Here is a 22,527-nt window from a genome sequence, read left to right as displayed (position 1 = left end):
TCCTCAAAGGAACATTCTGTTTAAAGAGATTTATTTCAGACGTCTCATTTTGCAAATGGGGAGAGCAGAGTCTATCCACGCGAGGCTGCCTGTATGCCCTTGCTTAGTGCTAGATTGAGTACATTTCATACCTTCTCGTGACGGGTGTGAGGATGACTGTCTCCAGAGGAACCGCCTTCCAAACTGGCACTGACCAGTCTCTCTGCTGACAGCCTCACGGAAGTAGTGTGTGACTCAGCCGCTTCTGTGCCGCAGACCACGCAGCAGGTGGATGGCCTGGCCGCCACTGACTCTTCCAGGCTGGTGGGACGGCCGGAACGAGGCCACCCCATGCTGCTGTGTCTACTCTCTAGGACTCCTCATAAGCCCTAGGATGTCTTTCGGTCTAGTGTTCAGCAGTCCTGCTTAAATCACCTGGGCAGCTTTTTAAAAACACCGTCACCAGGGCCCCACCCTCAGCCAGCCGACCCAGAATCCGCAGCCGTGAGGCCTAGCGTCCATTCTATGGCGAAGCTGGAGAGCCTCCCGTCCAGTACAATGAGTGGCGAGGGAAGGATTAACTTGAGAGGGCCAGAAACGAAAGATGGCTAAGGATCCGTATGTCCACAGAAGAAGGGAGGAGCCCTGGCGTATGTTTCTAGTGGCTGAGAGGTAACCTCTTTGGGCCTCTGTCCCCATTTGTGAAAGAACGGCATTGGACTAACTCACTAAGGTTTCTTCCAACCCACATACTCTGACTGAAGGGGGATGGGAGAGGGGGCACGAAAAGGGGACAGTTCTCCCTGGCCTCTGCTGATGGTTTCAAGCCACCCTGCCATTTTCTCCTGACACGTGCGAGCTCACGAACAGGTGAGCCTTTGGAGAGGCGTTTTGGGGGTTTTGTTTGGTTATTGTCTTTGGCCTTTTAAAAGCCATCAGCTGGTGCCGGGAGAGCTGGGATGGGAACCCAGGGATGCCTCCTTTCAAAGCCAGGACAATTTCTACTACAGGCTTTCCTCTCGAGAAATCTCGACCCCTACCACTTACAGTTAGTGTGCACTTTCCCCAGTAGGCTTTGGCCAGGGCCTTCTGAAGAAGAAGCAGCTGTTCTCTGGAAGCTCCTGGAAACCGGGAACTTCCCAGAGACAGGAAACTGCCCATCTGGCTGATAAGAGCGGGAGTCACTTGATTAACTGTCTGTCAGTCTAGAATTTTATGGTCCTCATTTAACCTCATTAATTGCAAAACAACCGAAGGTAACTGTTTCCATTTTATGGAGGCCCAGATTGGCCGCCTCTTTCCTAAGAGTTAGCCCACAACAAAGCTAGGACTTGAACCTACGAGGGCTTCCCACCACAGAGTTGAATGTCCTTTCTCCCACCTGCCTCCGGACAGTTACTTTCCCGTAGGACTTTCTGGTGGATTCTAGGCCTGCTGTGAGACTCTCTCCAGAATCAAGTGTATTTCTTATTGCACTTTATAATAGTTGAGAGACAGATGTCATTGGCGGTGGGGCATTCTACTCATAACTGTGTTTGCTATTTTATTTTTTAAATATTTTTTAAAGTTTATTTATTTATTTATTGAGAGAGAGAGAGAGAGAGAGAACCAGCGGGGGAGGGGCAGAGAGTGAGGGGACAGAGGATCTGAAGGGGGCCCTGTGCTGACAGCAGACAGCCCAATGTGGGGCTTGAACTCATGAACCATGAGATCATGACCTGAGCCAAATTTGGACAACTCAACCGACTGAGCCACCCAGGTGCCCCTGTGTTTGCTAGTTTAATGGCCATGGTTTAAGTGTACATAGAGACTTTTGTTAATATTTTGTACAAAACTGGTATTTTAAGCCAATATTTCCTTCTTTTGACATATGTGCCACTAGCTGAGAAAAGTAATTTATGATCTTATGCACATATGTGCACTTTGCAAGCAAGTAACATGATCATGTACAGTCGATCCAGATTCTACAGCATCACCTAGGAGCATTCCAAACATTCAGGACTGTTGTGTTTTATTTTGAGATGAGAAGAAACAGATTGTAAGACATATGCCTTATAGGAAAAGAGTCACTTCTCTTTCCTTTCATCTGCTTTTCAAAGTCACAAAAATGGAAATGCTTAATGTCCCCCAAGTACCATGTAATTCATCCCTGAACTTAGGCACACGTGTGTGCACACGCACACACACTCCACTCGGAAAGTACAGGAAGCGTGAAATGAGTGAGGAGCAGTAGGGTTTCAGATGCTTACGGAGAGTGTTCGCGGTGTCGCTTCTTTGCTTTTTAAAGACTATCAACTCCGCGCACCGTGCAGAACGAGAGATGTACAAACCCCCTGGCCCCTACTCTAAGTGCTGCATTCAGGCACGATCACCGTATTGAGGAAGAATATTGGCCTGGACGCATTCTGGTCTTCCTGTCAGGCTGGGATCCATACAGTTGCAAAGGAAGGGGTTTGGAAGCCATTTTGTTAGCTGTGCTCAAGAAAACTGGAGGGACTTGCCCAGCTGAGGAGAAGCGGCAGGCTGGCCCCATGGCGGTTCCCACATACCGAGGGCCATTGTGGAGGAGCAGGGATGGGCTGGTTCTTGTAGCTCTTGAAAGCGGCTCTGGCACCAGGGAGTAGACGTTACAAGGAGGCAGGCCATGGCCGGGAGGGAGAAAGCCTTTCTGGGAGTTGGAACGGTGTGAAAACGGAATGGGCCGCGAGGGGCGCATGGGTGGGGGGGACTAGGCTGGGCTGGCAGATGCCAGACGAAGGGCGCACGCAGGTGCCGGCTGACCGTCATGACCGACGTGGTCCGAAGGACTCCCGGACAGGGCAGAACGGTGTCCTGTGACCTCCAGAGTACTTTCCCGCGCGACGATTCCAGCATCACAAATAGCGGCTACCTGAGTTATAAAAAGCCCTTCCAGATTTCTCCTGGTTGAGCCCAGTCTCCGGATGCATTCCCCTCAGCATGTGTGGCCCAAAATGCTCGCACATGTTTATTTAAACAGACACGGTTCTATATTGAGGCTCATGTGGGGAAATCTGGGCAGGGGTATTTTCAAGCTTTTCCTAAACTTGGGGGAATATGAGGATGTGTGTGATTCTCTGTGATAAGGAGTTAGTTGCCCCGAAGGAGCGCTCCTCTCCATCCTGACGTGTCCGACTCTGTCCCCTCCTGCTTGGTTTTCAGTACGCCATGTTCCTGTCGCTGGTGTTCCTGGCTGAGCTGGTAGCTGGCATTTCAGGCTTTGTGTTCCGCCATGAGGTGAGTGTACATGAAGCATAGAACTCAGTGAAAGGGGCTTCGGGAGGAGGGCTCCTGAAACCTCTCGAGCTGTGTAAAGGGCACATATGGGCTAGCTGGCATCCCCGGCGGTATCGCTGTTGTTGAGCCTCTATTTCTTGATACAGTTACTGCCTGAAATGATTCTCCACCCAGTTTTAAAGCAAGTGACCTTCAAAGTAGATTAAATACTCCTTTTGAAATAGCAGCTTCAGCAAGGCACAAGATTTCTGTGACTGCTTGGTATCCCCCAAACAGCCTGGGCTCCCCTGTCTCCTCCCCAGGGCCCCCTGCCAACTGGGGGGTAGACACCCAGGCCGGGTGCAAGGAGCCTCACGAAAGGAGAGCCAGCAGTCATCTGAAACCCCTACAGTGCTATGTTTCTTTTTTTTTTTTTTAATTTTTTTAAAATGTTTTATTTATTTCTGAGAGAGAGAGAGAGAGACAGCGTGTGCAGGGGAGGGTCAGAGAGAGAGGGAAACACAGACTCTGAAACAGGCTCCAGGCTCTGAGCTGGCTGTCAGCACAGAGCCCGATGCGGGGCTCGAACCCACGAACCGTGAGATCATGACCTGAGCCGAAGTCGGATGCTTAACCGACTGAGCCCCCCAGGCACCCCTGTTTCTAATTCTCATGTCCTATTTTAGACTTCTAAAGCTGGAGAGAAAGGATTCCGAATATGGTTTTGTGATCATAACTGTAGTTTCAAGGACACTGACCGCTCTCCTGTACCGTGTGAGGCCGCCCTCACCCATTCTGTCACTGTGGCTGCTCCGTTTCGACCATGGGGAGATGCTCAGGCAGAGCCAAGACATCCTTGTGCTGTCTGTAGCCACTGTGGTGTCGCCTTTCAGACACACATAGTGGTGACAGGTCAGGCAGGGTATGCGCTACAGTAAAGGGCTGGCTCTGACCCCCCCCCCCCCCAAGGCTGTTAGCCTACCCTGTAAATAGCAGTCAAGCCCGAAGTAGATACGCATACGCATGTGTTGGAAAGGAAAAGAACCGCAAGACAGAGGTGGAAAACACAATAAGGCTATTGAAACTCCAGCATGATCTGTCCCAGACCCCGGTTCTGTGCTTGGCCACGTCAGTTCCCAGTCAGCTGGCTTATGCGCTTTCTGCCCCCTTTCCCTACTTGCTCTGGTTTTCCCCTTACCGGAGGTGCGATCTCAAGTGTCAAGGCTGGCTTCTAGAACCCATTCCACGCAGGTGCCGCATCTGGAATTAGATTCCCCATTCTTACTCTCAGGTGAGGTGAAACCTGATAAAGTCATGGCCTCAGGAGCCCTCGAGGTGCCCCCAGTGGGTGTGAACCCTAAATGTAGCCAAGCCCTTGTCCACTTCTCTGCAACGTGCTGCCATGACTCGGCTCCGGGGGGGTGGGGGCAGGGCGTTCTCTCAGTTGTCCCTGATAGCCAAGGCCTGGACCCCCTTATCTACCTCAGCTCTGTGTACCTGCAACACTTAGGAGAGTGGAGGTAGAGGACGCAACGCCATTCTGACCACCGGCAAGTGGAAGTCCTCAAACTGGCCTGGGTCTGTTCTGTGTGCACCTGCCCACAGCAGGCAACGCAGGTGCAGTGACACGAAAGGACACAGCCAGGTGCATCCACCGTGGCTTAGAAGCTCCATGTGACTAGCGTCCATTGATCTCTTTATCCCATGGGCATAGCGTCCAGTATTTCAGCAAGGAACATGCCTAGTCAAGAGAGTCACCATACTCAGCCCTAAGGTTCCCACCAGGCAGTTATTGTCATCTGCTGTCCCCCCACTCGAGTCATGTGGGCAGTCGGGGGCAGTCTTACCCTAAGTGTGGAGTTCCAGGGGAACACAGCTCGAAAGTTAACCCACGGTCAAATGCGCTCACAGAGGAGAAGGGGTTTTGCTAACTACTTAGTAATAAGAAAAGTTCATATCTTTTAGCCTCTCTTTTTGGCCCCCATAAGGGCAGGTAGGTGCAAGTTGGTTGTGCCCTCCCCCATATGCTAGAACGGGATCTGTTTCCGGTCACAGCCACATCAGGCTTCCCGATCTCCAGTGGCCTGTCCTTTGTTATTCTTCTGAGTAAGGGCAGGAAACGTTATGGATGGAAGGATGGGCATCAGGATATTACCCCCCTGGCATACATTTATTCAGATTTTTCAGAAGAGGTCATTTTGGAGTAGAAGTGGGCATGAACGTGAGCCCATTTGGGCAGCAGTGGACCAGAACCGCATGCCCCCTTGTCTTCCATAGATCAAGGACACCTTCCTGAGGACCTACACGGACGCCATGCATACTTACAATGGCAAAGACGAGAAGAGCCGGGCAGTGGATCACGTGCAGCGCAGCGTAAGTCCCAGGGAAGGAGACCGGGTCGCCCACCACCTGCAATGTCACGCTTTCGACCTGGGGGGCGGGGGCTGCTGGGGGGACGGGCCATCAGCCTTTGCTCTTGACTCCCGCTGTCCGGTTCCGTTTCCAACAGTTCACACCCAGCACCGGTCCAAGGGCCAATTACCCGAGCCGTTAGTATCAAGAGGGCCCCTGCCTGTGGCTTGCCTTTCTTCAGTATGAATTATGAGCCCCCCAAGGAAAGCTAGCTTGCCCTGAAAATCTGAAGCCTCGGAAAGGAGGCAGTGGGTGTAGGCAGCCTTGCTGAGCATTCTGGAAGCGGTGTGTTTCGGCTGGGTGGAAAGCTCAGATGAGCTGTGTTTACCAACGTGGGCAGTGTGGTGGGGGTGGGCAGGGGGGCCAGGAGAAGCCGAGGATCTGGCGGGAATGGGAAGACCCTGGCTGCCAGATGCTTTGCAGAGGAGATCAGGAAAACCGTGGTCTCCTGCATGGAGGTGCTTGGGGCAGGTGCGCATGCTCAAGCCCGACGGCCCAGCTGGAGCACCTGTTTTTTGCGTTTTCTGTTGTATTTTTTTTTTTTTTTTTTTACTTCAGAAGCAATATATATATACTTGGTATTTTGATGAAATTTCAAAGTTAATAGAAAAGTTGCTGGAAGAATGTAAGAAACAGGATACCTTTTACCCAGATTCACTAATTAATTTCTACTTTTGCCCCATTTCCTTTAATATTCTTTATGTCAAGTGTTGATACATCTTTTCTGGAAAGCATCATATGGTAATTATCTTGGGCTCTGAGAGCCGTGCAGTCTCTGTCACAACCACACGGTCCTGCTCTTAACAGAAGCAGCCATAGTGTGTAAACAGACAGGCATGGCTGTGTCCAGGTAAACCCTGATTTACAAAATCAGGCAGCTAGTGGGCTATAGTTTACCAACACCAGCTCTCTCTTCCTCTGTGTACATCATTCTTCCCACTAAACCATTTACTTATCAGTAGAGATCTTGTAGATCTATAAGCTCTAATGAGAGCTTTTTATTTTTGTTAATGTTTATCTGTTTTTGAGAGAGGGCGAGCACAAGTGGGGGAGGGGCAGAAAGAGAGCAAGACAGAGGATCGACGCGGGGCTCAAACTCATCAGCCGTGAGATCGTGACCTGAGCCGAAGTCGGCCGCTTAACCGACTGAGCCACCCAGGTGCCCCTTAAAAAATCTTTTTAAGACCATTTTCGTCTCAGCTTCCCCATCAGCAGCCCTGATTTAGTTGATCTGTACGTACAGATCACCACCCCACAGGGGTGATTTTGATGCTGAGGCAGGCCACAGAACCACTGGTGTGCTTTGTGGACTTGGTCGGGAAGCCAACACAACACGGGATCTCGGACTGGCTTCCTTTCTGTCAGTCCGGTTGAGCCTCCCAGTGAATAGAATTGTTAGGGGACCCTCAGCTCATCGTTACTCACCAAAGCTGTGCCCGTGGACTCAGCGCCTCGGCCCGCGCTTCTCTTCTAAATGGCACAGGGTTGTGAGAGAAGAGGCTGCATGTCTTTGACCTGCTCGCTCTGGCTCTTTCCCCTCCCCCCTTAACAGCTGAGCTGCTGTGGGGTGCAGAACTACACCAACTGGAGCACCAGCCCCTACTTCCTGGAGAACGGCATCCCCCTGAGCTGCTGCATGAACGAAACCGACTGCAATGCCCAGGATCTACACAACCTGACTGTGGCCGCCACCAAAGTCAACCAGAAGGTATGCTTCCTGGCAGCCCTGATGGGGTCCGTGGTGAATGTCTGGGGGACAGCTTTTTGGTGTCGTTTCTGTCGAACTACGACAAACAGGCTAGAAATGGTAGTTCAGGAGAGAGTGTGGTATTGCTCTCCGTGGCCCTTTCTTGCCCTGGAGAGAGGCTGTCCGCTCCAGAAGGAGCGAACTGTGACTCAGCAAGAAGCCACCAGATGTAGTTAGGGAGGTTTAGCTATGGTGCGGATGTCAGACAGGGAATGCTGCCTTTCTTCTTTCTGGCTGTCTTTCTTCTGCTTAATCTACCTTCTAAACATGGAAGTATTCACAGCTGGGTGCCAGTCCTTAGCAGGAAGGGGGACTGGAGTTGACAGACAACATCTGCTCCTGCCAGGGTGGCCTTTATTTTAGGGCGTTCTCGGCTCGAGGAAGAGAAATCAGCAACTCTGCTTCAACTCACTGTCAGAATCCTGACTCCCAAAGAAATCAGAAAGAGGGAGGGGGAGATTGAGAGAGAGAAAGAGAGAGAGAGGGAGGGAGGGAGGGAGGGAAAATGGGCTAAAAGAAATTTGAAAGGTAGCATGTATGGAAAATGAAGGAAATCAAGTTTCAGTAGTCAGAGAAAAGGAAGACCATTTCCGTATGCCGCTTCACAGAGACTATGATGACGGCATGATAAAACTGTGTGAAGGGGGATCTGTATTCTTTAATGTTTAGAGAAATGCCAGATAAAAAATATGTTTTGGTAAAACAGAAGGGAGAAAAAAATACCCTGTTGTTGACTTAACCTGCTGTTACGCAGCCATCGGGTAAAGTATCTTTTTTTACTAAGATAAAATTCTGTCCTTGCAAGGTCTTCAAAACTTGATGTGACCTGGGCCAGCTACTGAATAATTCATGGAAGGTAGCCATGCTCTCAAGATTAGAATGTTAAGAGATGGTTTCTGTATTTTATCCATTTAATGTTAGTAATTGTAGCATAAATGCTACAGAGCATTGTTGCCATTCTAGAAGCTCATGTCATTCTGGGCTTATTTCTTCTTAGTCGTGTGGTGAGGTTAAGATGTTCAGTACTGACCGCTTCCACTTCTTATCTTAGCTCAGAGGACATGTGTTCCTACTGGAATTTTCTTACGAATCCAGAGTGTGAAGCCTCCTTTGCCTCTCGTCAGTAAGGTGACGTCTGGTTTCCTTGTGGGCATCCCCACTGAGCCCCCAGTGATGTTGTGATGCTGCCATTTTATGAAGCTCCGAGCATACCCAGCTGCAGTGGATGCTCCAATTTATAAAAGACCAGAAGTGCTTTTTGGCAGTGAGATTTGGCATAATAAAACCTCAGGAGGTCCTTTGTAGAAGCAGGCCACCATCAACCTGGATAAAGTCTTCCATTACAGCGAAATTTCCTTTTGTGAAAGTTGGGGGATCTAGAAGTCAGGAAGGAGCATGGGCTCTGGAGTCAGACTCCAGTTTAAATTCTGGCTCAGCCACTTGCTGGTTGTGCAGCCTGGATCGAGTGACTTACCCTTTCTCATTCTTTTTCGCATCGGTAAAAGGGAGATAATTGTCCCCACCCCTTAGGATTGATACAAGGATTGAATGAGATAACGTGTCTAAAGCGCAGTGCCTGGGCACAGAGTACGGACAAGAGAAACGTTAACTGTGATGTTAAATGTTAACTGTAACGCAAACGTCACCCTGGTGATGGTGCGGTCTGTCTTCCTCTACACCACACTGTGTCCTTTATTAGGAATGATGCAGTAGGTCCCCGGATGGGGGGGGGTCTTTTGTTAGTATTGAAAAGCAAGTTGAGAGTCATGACCTATAGTGCATTTCTATGATCCTTAGAAAGAAAGATAGGGTAATATTTTTTCCATTTCATTGATAACCTGCGCATTGACCTCACTCCCTGACTCCTCACCCCACCACCTGCCCCAGTCCTGCTTTACGTTCTCCTGGGTACCTCAAATACCTGGAAAAAGCGCTTAATTCCTCTGACCTGGCTTTCTCCGTAGCGTAAAAGTGAGTGAAAACTGAAATTTGTCTACTGAGCCTTATTAGTTATTCCCATTCAATGCCCACACGAACCACTGAGACAAGTTCTTGGATCTGAGGCTCAGAAACCTCACCTCTAAGAGGCAGGAGAAAGGGGGTTGGGTGAAGATACTAATAGCAGATGCTTATGAGTGTTAACCACCCCCACCAGCTCCCTCCTCCGGGAGGCTTAACTACTGCCTGCCACACTGTCGTTCTGTGGAATCTTGTTATTTAGAATAAATGCATTCTAAATCCCTGTAGATCTTTTGGTGTCTTGAACCCTGTGCTTTAATAGCACAGAAAGAAGCCTCTTGGCTCTTCCTGGCAGCCTGAGAAACCTACCTCGTACAAATGACAAGGAGAGAGCGAGAAGGGGGAGAGAATAGTTAAACAGGATGTTTATTGTTTTGTGTAAGGGATGGAGTTTATTTTGGTTTTGCTAGCAGGATATTGAGATATCTGCAAGTTCACATGGCTACATAGCATTGACTGAGCCCCTACTCCTAGGAATTCTTGACCTTTTTTAAGAACAAGAGGAAGAGCGATAGTTATTCTGGTTGGTGGCTGCCGAGGCACCTCTTCCCAGAACCTGCCTGGGTCGATCCGCCCACTCCTCGTGTCAAACATCTGCCACTGACAGATGTTTCCCACTGGTGACCGTATTGATCTCTACATGCTGAGAGGGCAAGCAAATGACCTATCCTGTTTCTGGATGTTTCCTAGGACACTTAGCGGGTCTCTGTAGAGTTATCTCACACCTGACCACCAGGCTTTCATTTTAGGAAATTGAAAGAGATTGTCGTGGGTGGGTAAGATCACAGTGTAGTGGGGACCTTGGCGTGGGATGCAAACATGGCCCGTGGTCGTAATACCACAGCAGTCCTTGCGGTCGGCAGGTCTGTGCCGAGATCTGGAGGGTGGGCCTGTGGGTCTGCACAGTGAGTAACAGAGAAGAGTCCAGAGATGGAAAGCGTTTATTTCCACCTTGCCCTTACACCGTGTAGATGACAACAAAAAAGCAAAATCACTTCCATCCTTCTCATTTTAAGGAGCCCTCCTACTGCTAGGCTTCATGACTTTGCTTTCATCTGTGGAATGAAAAAAACATGGGAGAACTTTTCTTCTAGAAGACTACTCCTCAAGCTTTAGTGGGCATATGAAACATCTGGAGGTATTGGTCACATTCATAAAGATTCATTAAAAATGAATAACCCGGGGATTTGGTGGATTCTGATTGAGTAAGTCTGGAGCAAGACCTCAGATTCTGCATTTCTAGCAAATTCTCAGGTGATGGTTGCTGTTGCTAGCCCTGGCAGAACCCTACTTTGAGAAGCAAGGTTTGGAGAGAACGACTTTGTCGCAATTGCACTCACGGCAGGGACCTCGTTCTGGTTTCTCTTGCTGGTTGTGGCGTGGGCTTATCAAAAATGCGATTGCTTGTGGAACCTCCTACAGTAGAATAGAAATCATACGTTAGCAAAACGTTATTCTACTTACATGCAGAATCCAAGTTCATGGGGAAAATACCTATGCCAAAATATATTGCAGAGTAAGAAAATCACCCACCTTGCTTCTCTCTGGTTTTTACAGTTGGGTTTGTGTTTCCATAGTTTGAGCCAACCTAACACTGGTGTTGGGCTGAACTTCATTCCTCCACCCAACGATCCTGGCCTGGAGAAGATACGGTCATGATGGCTACCTCGGCAAAGCGCTGTCTTAGCTGCTACCGTTTGGCAAAGTGTTCAAATATCCGTCTCTCTTCTTTACTCGCCTTAAATTCTTCCGAACCCAATCTGCTCTCCCTTCCACCACATTTTGAAAAGTAGTGTGGTATATACTTCTGCTAGTAAAAATGAAATCAGCAAGCAATCTTCTACTATAAAGAGAGAATCAAATTTCAAAACTCCTCTTGACACAATATTTCCTTTCCCACCCGTCTCCAGCCTTCAAATTTGCATCAGCTAACCAAGGAGTGTCATTTGCCTGTTGCATTGGAAACATGTGTCAGGGGCACCTGGGTGGCTCAGTCAGTTAAGCGTCCAACTTTGGCTCAGGTCATGATCTCACAGGTCATGAGTTTGAGCCCTGCATCAGGCTTTGTGCTGACAGCACAGCTCTTGTCCCTCTCTCTCTCTGCCCTCACCAGCTCATTCTCTCTCTCTCTCTCTTTCCGTCTCTCTCTCTCTCTCTCTCAAAAATAAATACACATTTAAAAAAAAGGGGGGGGGGAGGGAACGTGCCAAAGGACTGCTGCTACGCTAATGCACTTCTCAGCAGACAGACTGAGGCTGCAGAAAATATGACTCCTTAGAAGGTACAGCATTGGTAGAATTTTCATAAGCTATGAGAAATGTTACAGTGCTAAATTTTGAATTTAAAAATGGGAGATGTGGTTTTTTGTGTTCTTCAGATACTATTACAGTTTAGTGTGCCTTCTTGATAAGCAAGAATCCTTTTGGCCCTCTTTATGAAATCCATGTCTTGATTTTTGCAGATTTTATACATTTAAGTAGAAGCCCTTTCTCAGGAAACTGGAAAAAGACCATGTCTCCTGGACTGTTAAGTCAGTTCAGAAATCTAGGTTGATGTGGTCCAGTTTCAGATAAATACATATGCACACGGGCACACGCCCACAGAGTTCAACCCGTTGGGTACTTAACAGGAAGAGTCCACTTCTGCCTTTGCATTATGGGTAATACACAACTGGCACTTCCTACCTGGACTGGGTTGATACAATGTAATCCTGAAAAACCACAGTGAAAAAACTTGTTCCGTAACAAGATTGAACTCCAACCAGATCTTTTATTTTAAAGAAAGGTGATTCACGCTCTCAGTATTAAACTATCATTGAAACTGGCAAAATTGGTGTCGGTTTGAATCACGTCTGGAGATTTCATACTATGTTACAGGGAAGGTCGCTTCATTTTATGGATAAAGTCACTGCCTCCGGAAATGGGAAGTGACTTGTCCAAGGTCACATGGTAAATTTATGGAAAAGAGGACTTTAAAACGTAGGTTTTTCCCTGTTTAAAAAAGTTAATGATCTCCTTAGGCAGGACCCCAAAACACCATCAAGTTGGCAGACACTCAAACACCTCCCTCTAACCAGATGATTTCACTTTATTTTTCTAAGATTTTGTCATTCGTTGTCAAAATGCTGGTAACTATGTTTGCGATGCTGAGTCCGTGCAAGGATGTGGAACGCCTTTGTATCCTTCGAGTCTGCTTCCTACGTCTACAGTGTTTGTCTCATAGATCTTACTGATTTCCTACTATATTTAATCCTACTACTGAAACATTTCTGGCTGAAAGTATATATCTGGGACTCGCTTTAAAATAATCCAGCCAGGGGAGGAGAGGTGAGGAGCTTTAAATGAAACAAGATTGGCCACATGTTAATTGTGAGGTTAGAGAAGGAGTCACTTGGGGGTTCGCTGTATTGCTCTCTGTGCCTTTCTGTACATTTGAAATTTTTCTATTTTTTTTTAAGTTTGAAAAAATGCTTTTAAGTTCCTACAATGAGTTGCAGTTGTACTTGCTGAGCGTGGGGTCACACTGTTTGCTTAGGAGGGTGGCAAGTTAACACAGCCCAGTCTGGCCTGGGTAAAATGCATCTCTGAGGCCACTGCTCTCTCTCTCTCTCTCTGTTTGCAGGGTTGTTATGATCTGGTGACCAGTTTCATGGAGACCAACATGGGGATCATCGCTGGAGTGGCTTTTGGAATCGCGTTCTCCCAGGTAGCCTGCGTCATTGTGTGGTCAGGCCTGGCCTTCCCCAGCCTCCTGCCCTCGCCTCCCTCCCCGGTCTCCAGATTCCCCGCCTGCCTCTCTGTTCCTTGGGGAAGGCTGATAGATGGGGTCAGAGCTCCTTGCTCATTAGTCCTCAGGTCATCTGTTTATTGATTTTCCTTTTTCAACTTAAATGAAGTTTTGCCATCAAGGGAATATCGGTTACAGTTCAACTAATGACTAGCTCCAGAAAACAACTTGCTTCTTCTGTAGGTCAAATGGAGGTTAAGTGAACAAAGTGCTGGCTTAATTGGAGCATAAACAACTCCAAGCATCAAATGGCTGATCTGGATTTGGGGGAGGCTGTTCCTTCCCTGGTTGACCTGTCCCGGTTTTGTTCTTAGTTCCTGTCGATTATGCACGAGATGTCTCCTTTTCCAGAAAGCCTACGTTTAGCAAATTTCATCTTTTGTGATCATTATTTTAATCCGAAATTGGACTATTCGTTCTTAGAGGAAATGGAATTTTTGTATATTAAATTTTGTATCGCTATATCCCCACCCAGCCTCTATAAAATAGGGGAGAAGTAATTCTGCAAATGAAGTGAGCAACATATACTCAAGGATGGAACAAGATTAAGCTAAACCTAAAACCTAAATCTAAAAACTTGGCCCACCTCCACAGGCCTCTGATCTTGCAGCCAAATGACAAATAGTTGCTATGATACTGCTATGGGTAGAAGGATGGGCATGTATACTCAACAACCAAATGAGAACTCTACGTATGTTTAACTCAGAATTTTTTCAGACTAACAGATCATTTTTCCAACAAAGCATAATTAATGTTTTCTCTCTGGGACCTGTCTCCACCACTCTAATTTCCCCTGTCCGAATTCCACATTGGCTCTCTCAGACTATACTTCCCTCTTCCTGATGCCCCCATACCTCCTTCCTTCCTGCCTCATAATGCAAACACACTTTCTTTCTAGCCAAACTTGTCCTTAAAACTTGTTTTCAATTAATTTATTTATTTTGAGAGAGATAGAGAACATGAGCAGGGGAGGGGCAGAGAGAGAGAGAATCCCAAGCGGGCTCTGTGCTGTCAGCACGGAGCCTGACACAGGGCTCGATCTCACAAACTGAGATCATGACCTGAGTCAAAACCAAGAGTCAGACGCTCAACCGACTGAGCCACCCAGGTGCCCCCTTAAAACTTTTTAATTGAAATATGGCACATGTAGAAAAGTGCATAAATTATAAATGTGCAACTCAATAAATTAGCACAAAATGAACACACCTCTGTGTTACACTTGTGTAACCCTCACTTCGATCAAAGACTAGAACATTGCCCTAGTGGTTTTTGCAAAGACAAGGTTTAGGCTCAGGTGAGTTGAAAAGCTTTTTTTCCTCGGTGGTTACAAAATCCCATGTGACATTTCATGTCACAAGAGCGTGTGGAATCGTCCAATGGGAGTGTGTGCTCCTTCCAGCAGTTTCAAAATTCTTTTACCACACCTGTCCATTTTTTTGCAGCTCAAGAAATGAATTAAACCCTCAACACACCAACACACAGACACACCAGAATGGCACCACAGACAGGACCAATTCGTCTCCCGAGACGTTTCACAGAAAGTTACTACCCCACACTTTCTTCCAATTGCTATCGTACTTAAGTAGTAGCACTTCAGTGATGTATCTGTAATGGCCAGGGGGCATTGTAGAGGATCCGGGACCTCATGTCCGATGTAGATGTGCAAGGTGCTCAGCTTGGGGCAGGGAGAAGAGCAGCCGTCGCTGACTTTTACTAGCCTGGTGTACTAGCTGCTGAGTTTTGAATGGTGCCAGCAGCCTCTGGGTTTCTGGAAGCTGGAGTTAGCTTCCAGGTACCAGTAGATCCATCCAAGGCCCCTCGGGAACACTGGTGGCCACTCACTGGATGCCTATTCAAGACGAACCAGCTGCACTGACCCTAGTCAACAACCCAGAACCAAAGCTTTAGCCACAAGTGTTCAAAAATTTTAGGATCAACGTCAGAGTAAGTTAGCAAATGTTGGCTTATTTAGGTGAATCAGTCATGGCGGCCTACGTCTTGGCCTTCCTATGCTAATGGAAGTTCTACTGAGTAGAGGCCAAAGTAGGTAGGAAAGAACAGAGCATGCTCTCACACTCTCGTGTGCTCTCCGGCTCTCTCTTTCTCTCTCTCCCTTCCCCTTTCCTCCCCTGCCCTCCACCTACTCCTTGCCCTTTTCCTCGCCTGCTCTTGTGACACCCATAACACCATCTGCTGGAACAAACTGGCCTTGTACATCTGTCGTGGTGGTCTAAAGCACAAGGAAACCTCAGTCAAGTCTAGCCTTTTAACAGATTGTGCAAAAACTTTGTCCCCTTTTCCCACCGTAGCTAACTTAAAGCCCTTGAGTTCTGTTTCTGGACAGCAGGAACTGGGCAGGCATTGGATGCTTCTCTCCACAAACTTCCATCGCCTGAGTCCTCTCAAGGACTTCCCGCTTGTCTGGACGGGATGGGCAGGGCCTACTGCCCTAGAAGTTTATGGCAGGAGGCTGGTGTGTTTTGAGAGGGTACCTCCTCCCTGCATCTTTGGAAGCTTCTCTTTTACTCAAGAGAGCTTGGAGAGACCCACACCCAAGCAGAATGCGTTTACATGTTTGTGCATGAGAGAGAGAGAGAGAAGGAGGGAATCAGAGTGGGAATATCACCTCCCCTGCCCCTAACATGGCCTTGAAGCCAAAGGTGAAGGTGTCTGTGTCTGGACACTTACTCCATTTGTGACGTCACCTCCCACCTTGGTTGGCTTTCTACCATGTGTCGCAGGGAAAGACTGGTAACGTTTCTGTATCCAATGTAAATAGACACAGGGCTTCTCTAGACTTGGAACATGGTCGGCTGGATTAATTCTCCACATCACAAGATGTTATAGTCCTGAGTAGGGCTGGTAGAGCTGTTTTCCAGAAGAGGGGAGAGTTTAGTAGCTTACTTGAGGTTGGGCTGCTATTCTAGATCCAGGATTATAATTCTGACTTCTCCACCTGGCCTGCTGTATCAAACCTTCGGGCCAAAGATCCCCCTTGTTCTTGCCCCAGGTGGCACCTAAACGGAACTCATTGTGTGCTTTCATAATGCCAGGGTTTGCGTCTGTGGAATTGAAAGGAAGAAGGTACTCAATGCAAAATACAGATCCTCCTCCTTCCCATCCATCCTCTGACCCTCACCTCTGCAGGGCCTCCCCCAGGGCCCACAGGCTGCTGGGATGATTCATTATGAACCAGGATTTCTTTTTTTAATTTTTTTAATGTTTATTTATTTTTGAGACAGAGACAGAGTGCGAGCAAGGGAGGGGCAGAGAGAGGGGGAGGCACAGAATCTGAAGCAGGCTCCAGGCTCTGAGCTGTCAGCTCAGAGCCTGACGCGGTGTTCGAACCCACGAGCCACGAGATCATGACCTGAGCCGAAGTTGGACGCTCAACTGACTGAGCCACCCAGGCGCCCCAAACCAGGATTTCTTTTCTGGGACTTGTTTACCTCTCCCATGTAGAGGGCAGGACAAAGCTGTTGGTAGCCTTGATGACACATGGCCAAAGAAGGCTAGTGGAACTATTTACTCCTCTAGTATTTTCAGGGCCTGAGATGGCCCCAATTAGCATGTATACAATTTTATGTCAACCCGGATTCCTTGACACTTCCCCAAAGACATGGAAGTTCTATTTAGTTTCCCACTTCAGTTGTTTGCGTAAAATCTCCACAGGTACTATAAAGATCCAAGTTTTTGATCTGTTGCTGGTCACTTTCTTATAAAGAAAGTTGCCAGACTCTATTCTGGACTACAAAACAAACCTCAACAAGTGTTGAAAAGATACAAGCCATACATATTATGTTCTCTACCCACAGAAAAAGTTAAGTTAGAAATCAATAATGGAAGCATCTCGGGAAAATCCCCCAATATTTTGAAACTAATGCATTTACAAATAAACCTGGGTCAGTAGTAAATTAAAAAAAATTTTTTTTAATAATTTTGAACTGAATAAAAATTTTAAAATATCAGAGAGAGAGAGAGAGAGAGAGAGAATGTTGCCTTGGGCGCCTGGGTGGCTCAGTTGCTTCAGCGTTCGACTTCGGCTCAGGTCCTAATTTTGTGGTCCATGGGTTCAGACCCCACTCGGGCTCTGTGCTGACAGCTCAGAGCCCGGAGCCTGCTTCGGATTCTGGGTCTCCCTCTCTCTCTGCCCCTCCCCTGCTCACACTCTGTCTCTCCCTCTCTCTCAAAAATAAACATAAAAAAAAAAAAAAAAAAGAAAAGCTGCCTTTACAGCTTTGCTATCCTGCCTCTGCCCTTCAGCGATCAGGTCTTGGGCCACATTTGGCTCCCATGGTGATGGCAGGGAGGGCGCCCTTGGCCTATCACCTCTTACATCGCTTGTCTTGCCTGGTACGGGCACTGCCCCAGCCCCTCTCTCCCACTTCTTGGAATCTGTCCTGTTGCTGGTGATTGGCAGAGAGCCCCAGCGGTGCAATCCACGTCGCTAGAGCTTCTTGGTGCCCGGGCCGCTCTGCCACCTGTGTGAGAGCGCCTTGGGAAAGCCTGGAGTCACCCTTCCGTTAAGTAGGGGGCCTTTCTTCTCTCCCCCCACCCCCGGCTTCTCAGTTCTTGAAGCAGCAGAACCTCCCAGAGGTTTTCATGACCCAAAAGAAAGCAGAATATAGTCCTGACAAGGCAGAGAGTGGTAAAAATAAAAGGTTACCTCCAAAACTTAGATGGAGACTAATTACAAAGTCTTAGTCGAGCAAATAAAAATAATTTGATCTAAAACCCCACAGGCTGCGTGATAGTAGGCATCTCACCAGCCACCAGAACGGCGAGCCGTGGTTCTGGGGTCTCCGACCCGAGTGGTTTCCAGCATAAGAGACCAGGTCTTCTTTTCTGTCTCCCTCTGGGGTTTAAGGCAGGAGTCTGTCCAAATGCCCACATACTGCGGCCTTAATATATATGAGCCGTTGTTCCTCAAAGGCCACCCGGAATCCCACAGAATGTACCTCTGCTCTTTGAGGTCCTTTTTACATATATTTAAGCTAAAAAAAAAAAGTATCATCTAAATAAGGATGGACTGGGGCACCTGGGTGGCTTAGTCGGTTAAGCGTCTGACTTTCGCTTAGGTCATGACCTCACGGTTCGTGGGTTCGAGCCCCGCGTCGGGCTCTGTGCTGACTGCCAGCTCAGAGCCTGGAGCCTATTTCAGATTCTGTGTCTCCCTCTCTCTCTGACCCTCCCCTGCTCATACTGTCTCTCTCTCTCTCTCTCTCCTAGAAATAAATAAAACATTTTAAAAAATTTTTTTTATAAATAAATAAATAAATAAGGATGGACTTCTCTGTCTAGTGGCCAGCAAGCATTTGTCCTCACACTGAGAAAGAGGCCACGACATTGGCTGAACAGGCTTTCCGTTATGTACCCCCAAAATCATCTGGTAATAGCTGCTATTAAGTATAGGATGTTCCCCCACCCCGAACTTGCCCTTAATCAGTACTTATGGAGGTGAGCCCCTTGTTTTATGTGGAAAGTTGGGACGGTAATATTGTACACAGAGGCGGGAAGGGTTAAAGAGCTGGATACCCTCGCATATTCTATTCCTCTAATACTCACTTGTTTTGTGGCTGAAATCTGGGTTTTAAGAATTCCAAGTGTGTTCTGGTGTCCGTGGGTCCTGGAAAATGGCGGTTCTAATGAAAAGGGACAAGCTACAAGGTTCGAAGTCCTTACGGTCATGAGGGAGGGATTTTAATTTGTCATTTGCCATAGGATTCTGGAGGTTACAGCCGTGGTTCCTGGGGTGGTTTGGTGGCACGTGCACAAGACTCTGTATCTTGTGGCACAAAATGAGATTGGCCAGAGCGTTGGTAGGAGGAAGGGTGAGCCCAGTAAGGTGGTGGTTTTTCCTTACCTGATCGAGGCTATAGTGTTTGTATTTCACAGCATGGTTTTACCCAAGGTCACGGGTCTCCCTGACCAACAGCGGGACCCGCTGGGGCTGCACATGATCCGCCTGTAAGACAAGAGCAACCACATGGACCGCGTTGAGTCCTTCTCTCACCCAGAAGCCTTGTTTAAACACCAACTCTTTATGTTTTAAGTTTGTTTATTCATTTATTTTGAGAGGGAGGAACAGAGGTGGGAGCAGAGAGAATCCCAAGCAGGCTCCTCACTGAGAGCACGGAGTTTAACGTGGGGCTGAAACCCAGGAACCATGAGATCATGACCCAAGCCCAAACCAAGAGTCGGACACTCGACCGACTGAGCCACCCAGGCACCCCTTAAACACCAATCCTGGGCCCCACGCCTCAGAGTGTGATCCCACAGGTCTGAGGTGAGGTCCTGGGAATTTGCATTTCTAATAAGGTCCCATGTGATGCTGCTGCTGCTGTCCTGGGGCCACACGTGGAGTGACACTGGGCCAGATTATCCGTAAAGGTCATTCCCACCTCTGATCCATTAAAAAATAAAATGGCCAATTGCTTAAGGAGAAGGGACTCCAGCATTCTTTGGACAGGAGCCTGACCATCCAGAGTCAGGAAGGAGAATGTTGGTTCCCAGTACGTGGAAGAGATGTGCTTGAGAATGTTTTGATAGTGTCACAGCAGCTTTTATCAGGCCCACGTGTGCTACTCAAGTCAGAGTCTTCTGAGGAGGGGGGATACCCTGCTCTCTGTTGTTCCGGGGCCCCCAAAACCTAAGAGTTGGGCCTATAGTGTGGATGGGCTCGGTTAGGCCTCAAATATCCACATGGTTAGAGACTAAGAGAAATCCCTGATTTCCCCTAACACCCACCTCTCACAAGCCACGACTTTCTTACTGGCAAACACACCTGGTCAAGAATAGTGTCTCCTTGTGTCCAGGAAAGAACTGCGATCGGGTTGGCCAGGTATGGCTGAGGTATCATACATGTTGAGATATCTTCCCGATGTACATGTTCACAGTTTTGAATTAAATGTTGGCCTTTTTGTTAACCCCTCACAGATTCTGTGGTCCTTCAGTGTTTTCACTACTCCCATAACATGTGAACAAACTTAAATACTGCTTATGTGTCAAAAGTTGCTTTCACATGGCCAGAGCAAGCTACAGTGGAATGTTATGGCCAGTTCTAGAGCCTCCAGCTGTCCTGCCCAAGCGGCGCGACTCCCGAAATCTCAGATCCCACCGTTGAGATCACATCTGATCTTTTCTCTAGTGCCCTTTTCCTCATTCACATGCAAAACCCTCAGTTGCCCGAAATTACATGCAGGGGTGGAGCGCGTGGGTGGCTCAGTCAGTTGGGCGTCCCACTCTTGATTTTGGCTCAGGTCACGATCTCATGGGTTCATGAGTTCAAGTGCCGAGTGCGACTCTGCACCGACAGTGTGGAGCCTGCTTGGGATCCTCTCTCTCTCTCTCTCTCTCTCTCTCTCTCTCTCTCTCTGCCTCACCCCCACTCATGCGCACACAGGCCTGTTCGCACTCTCTCTCTCTCTTTCTCTCAAAATAAATAAATGGACATTTTTTAAAAGTTACATCAAGGGGGTCAGAGAAGTGTGTAGTTCAGTGACTTAAGACTATGACCCTCACTTCTCGTTCTGGCACCAGCTCATCGGCATGCTGCTGGCCTGCTGTCTGTCCCGGTTCATCACGGCCAACCAGTATGAGATGGTGTAAGAAGGTGAGTGCGTATGGGGGGTGTTTAATTTCGGGGTTCTCCCTTTTGGGGCACATACTCCTCTTCAAGTGGGCAAGGGTACTGCCTGGCCCCTTAACTACTTGGTCGGGGGGCAACTGTACATGTGCTGAAACCTTGTTTCCATGGTGCACGTGCTGGGGAGGAGATAGGGTCCCTGCTCTTGTGCAAAATGGAGAAGCGCTCACCTTCTTTTAAGTCCTTATTCGTGGTGAGTCACTCACATGCTTTCCTTTCTCTCGTAGTCTTTCAAGAACGAGGGCCTAAGAGACCTGATTTAAGAAGGAACCACAGCAGTCTTTGAAAGACTTGCAAAGGATGTCAGAGCACAGTACATAACATGCCCGTTCCGAGCTCCCTAACCCCCCACCCAGCGTGCACCTGACCCGCCCACACAGTCTCTGCTCCGCCTTCCAGCCCGCATCATGTGTAGCGTTCCATTTTGTGAAGCCCTGTGTGCCAGAGTGTAGCCGGGTTCCCTGCATCCGGTCCTAGTGGACCCCACCTGAGGCCCCCATGCGTGCCAGTTCCTCCATCTGTACTTGGTCCAACTGCAGCTCATTGTAGGTGACTGGTTATCCCACCATCACTGGCCCGGCTGGGCCCTGCATGTAGTGTGGAAGGCTCCTGCTAGCCCTTCATCTTGATGGCTAAATGCCACACCCCTTGATGTAGATAAGCAGATAGCTATCTGTTCTTTTGGCTTAACCTCCTTTGGTTTGGTTTTCCCTTTACTAAGGCTCTTACTACCTTCCTCAGGCTGCCTAAGATATGTAAAGAGATACATCAGCAATTGTCCATGTGGAGAAAAGAGCATGCGTCATGCACGAAGGGAACTGTCGAGCGTTAGGTGGCCTCCTTGCTCCTTATTGTTACATGCCTGGGTATGTGTAGACAGTTTAGTGCACCTATGCCTCTTGGTTGACACCTGTATAATCCTGTTACCAAGCCGTATTGTTACTTCCTATGAAGGAAATAATATTACTTCTGTTTCTCCCCAATTAATTGCTGTTGTGTTATTTTACTTCCTTCTGTATTTTTTCTTTGCATCGACATTACAGACATCGAGGACCTCATCAAATCAATTTAAAAATGAGTGTGAAGGGGGAACAAAAGTCAAAATATTTTTAGAAGACCTCCAGCAACCATGCCTCTGTCTAGCATGCCAACAAGAATGCATTGATATTGTGAAGCATTTGTGATACATGTATTAATAAATAGAATCACTACAACTTGCCGTGTTTTGTTCTTTGGTTGTTGTGTAAGTTTCTAAACGCGTATTTCTATTTCATCTTCTTCCATGGGGGATTGGAAGCGGGCACCTTCCACACTGACACACCCCTCTACGCACGCTCTCACCCCACCGAAGTAGCCTCGGGCAGTATAAAAGCTGAAGGGTTATATTTTTTTTATGGACATTTCAGAAACTTAAATCAATTATCATGAATAGCAGGTATTGTTGGCCACAAAAATAGATGCTTCACATTATTTCAGGCTAGAGGCAGAAAGATTTCAGCAGTTTGCACAAGTCTGAATGTCATTAAAACAAACAAACAAAAAAAAGGAAATGAGCATCGATTCTTTCCTTTGTTGTTTCTAATGAGCATGTATTCTTCCCTTCCTTCTTTCTCCTCCGGACTGAAGGAACTCAGGCTGGAGAAGAGATGACACCATACCATGCCGTCATCCCCAGGCCCCGGTTTGTACTAAAGTATGGAATCCT

General features: G+C 47.9%; 1 protein-coding gene across 1 annotated transcript in view; it reads left to right on the top strand.

Annotated features, from left to right (window-relative positions):
• TSPAN7 (tetraspanin 7) overlaps positions 1–22,036 on the top strand; it is a 126,934-nt gene extending 104,898 nt beyond the window's left edge. The window contains exons 3-8 of the mRNA XM_039256339.1: positions 3,160–3,234; positions 5,491–5,586; positions 7,178–7,333; positions 13,013–13,096; positions 20,717–20,789; positions 21,050–22,036. Of these exons, the coding sequence (XP_039112270.1) occupies positions 3,160–3,234; positions 5,491–5,586; positions 7,178–7,333; positions 13,013–13,096; positions 20,717–20,785 (480 nt within the window). The 3' untranslated portion in view covers positions 20,786–20,789; positions 21,050–22,036. The remainder of the gene's footprint in view (positions 1–3,159; positions 3,235–5,490; positions 5,587–7,177; positions 7,334–13,012; positions 13,097–20,716; positions 20,790–21,049) is intronic.
• The last annotated feature ends 491 nt before the right edge of the window (positions 22,037–22,527 follow it).

Source organism: Hyaena hyaena, unplaced genomic scaffold (genome assembly GCF_003009895.1).
Source record: "Hyaena hyaena isolate Hyena2069 unplaced genomic scaffold, ASM300989v1 scaffold_12, whole genome shotgun sequence".
In the NCBI taxonomy this organism is placed as follows: domain Eukaryota; kingdom Metazoa; phylum Chordata; class Mammalia; order Carnivora; family Hyaenidae; genus Hyaena; species Hyaena hyaena.
The sequence above is the reverse complement of the archived record's forward strand: the minus strand, read 5'-3'. Positions and strand labels throughout refer to the sequence as shown.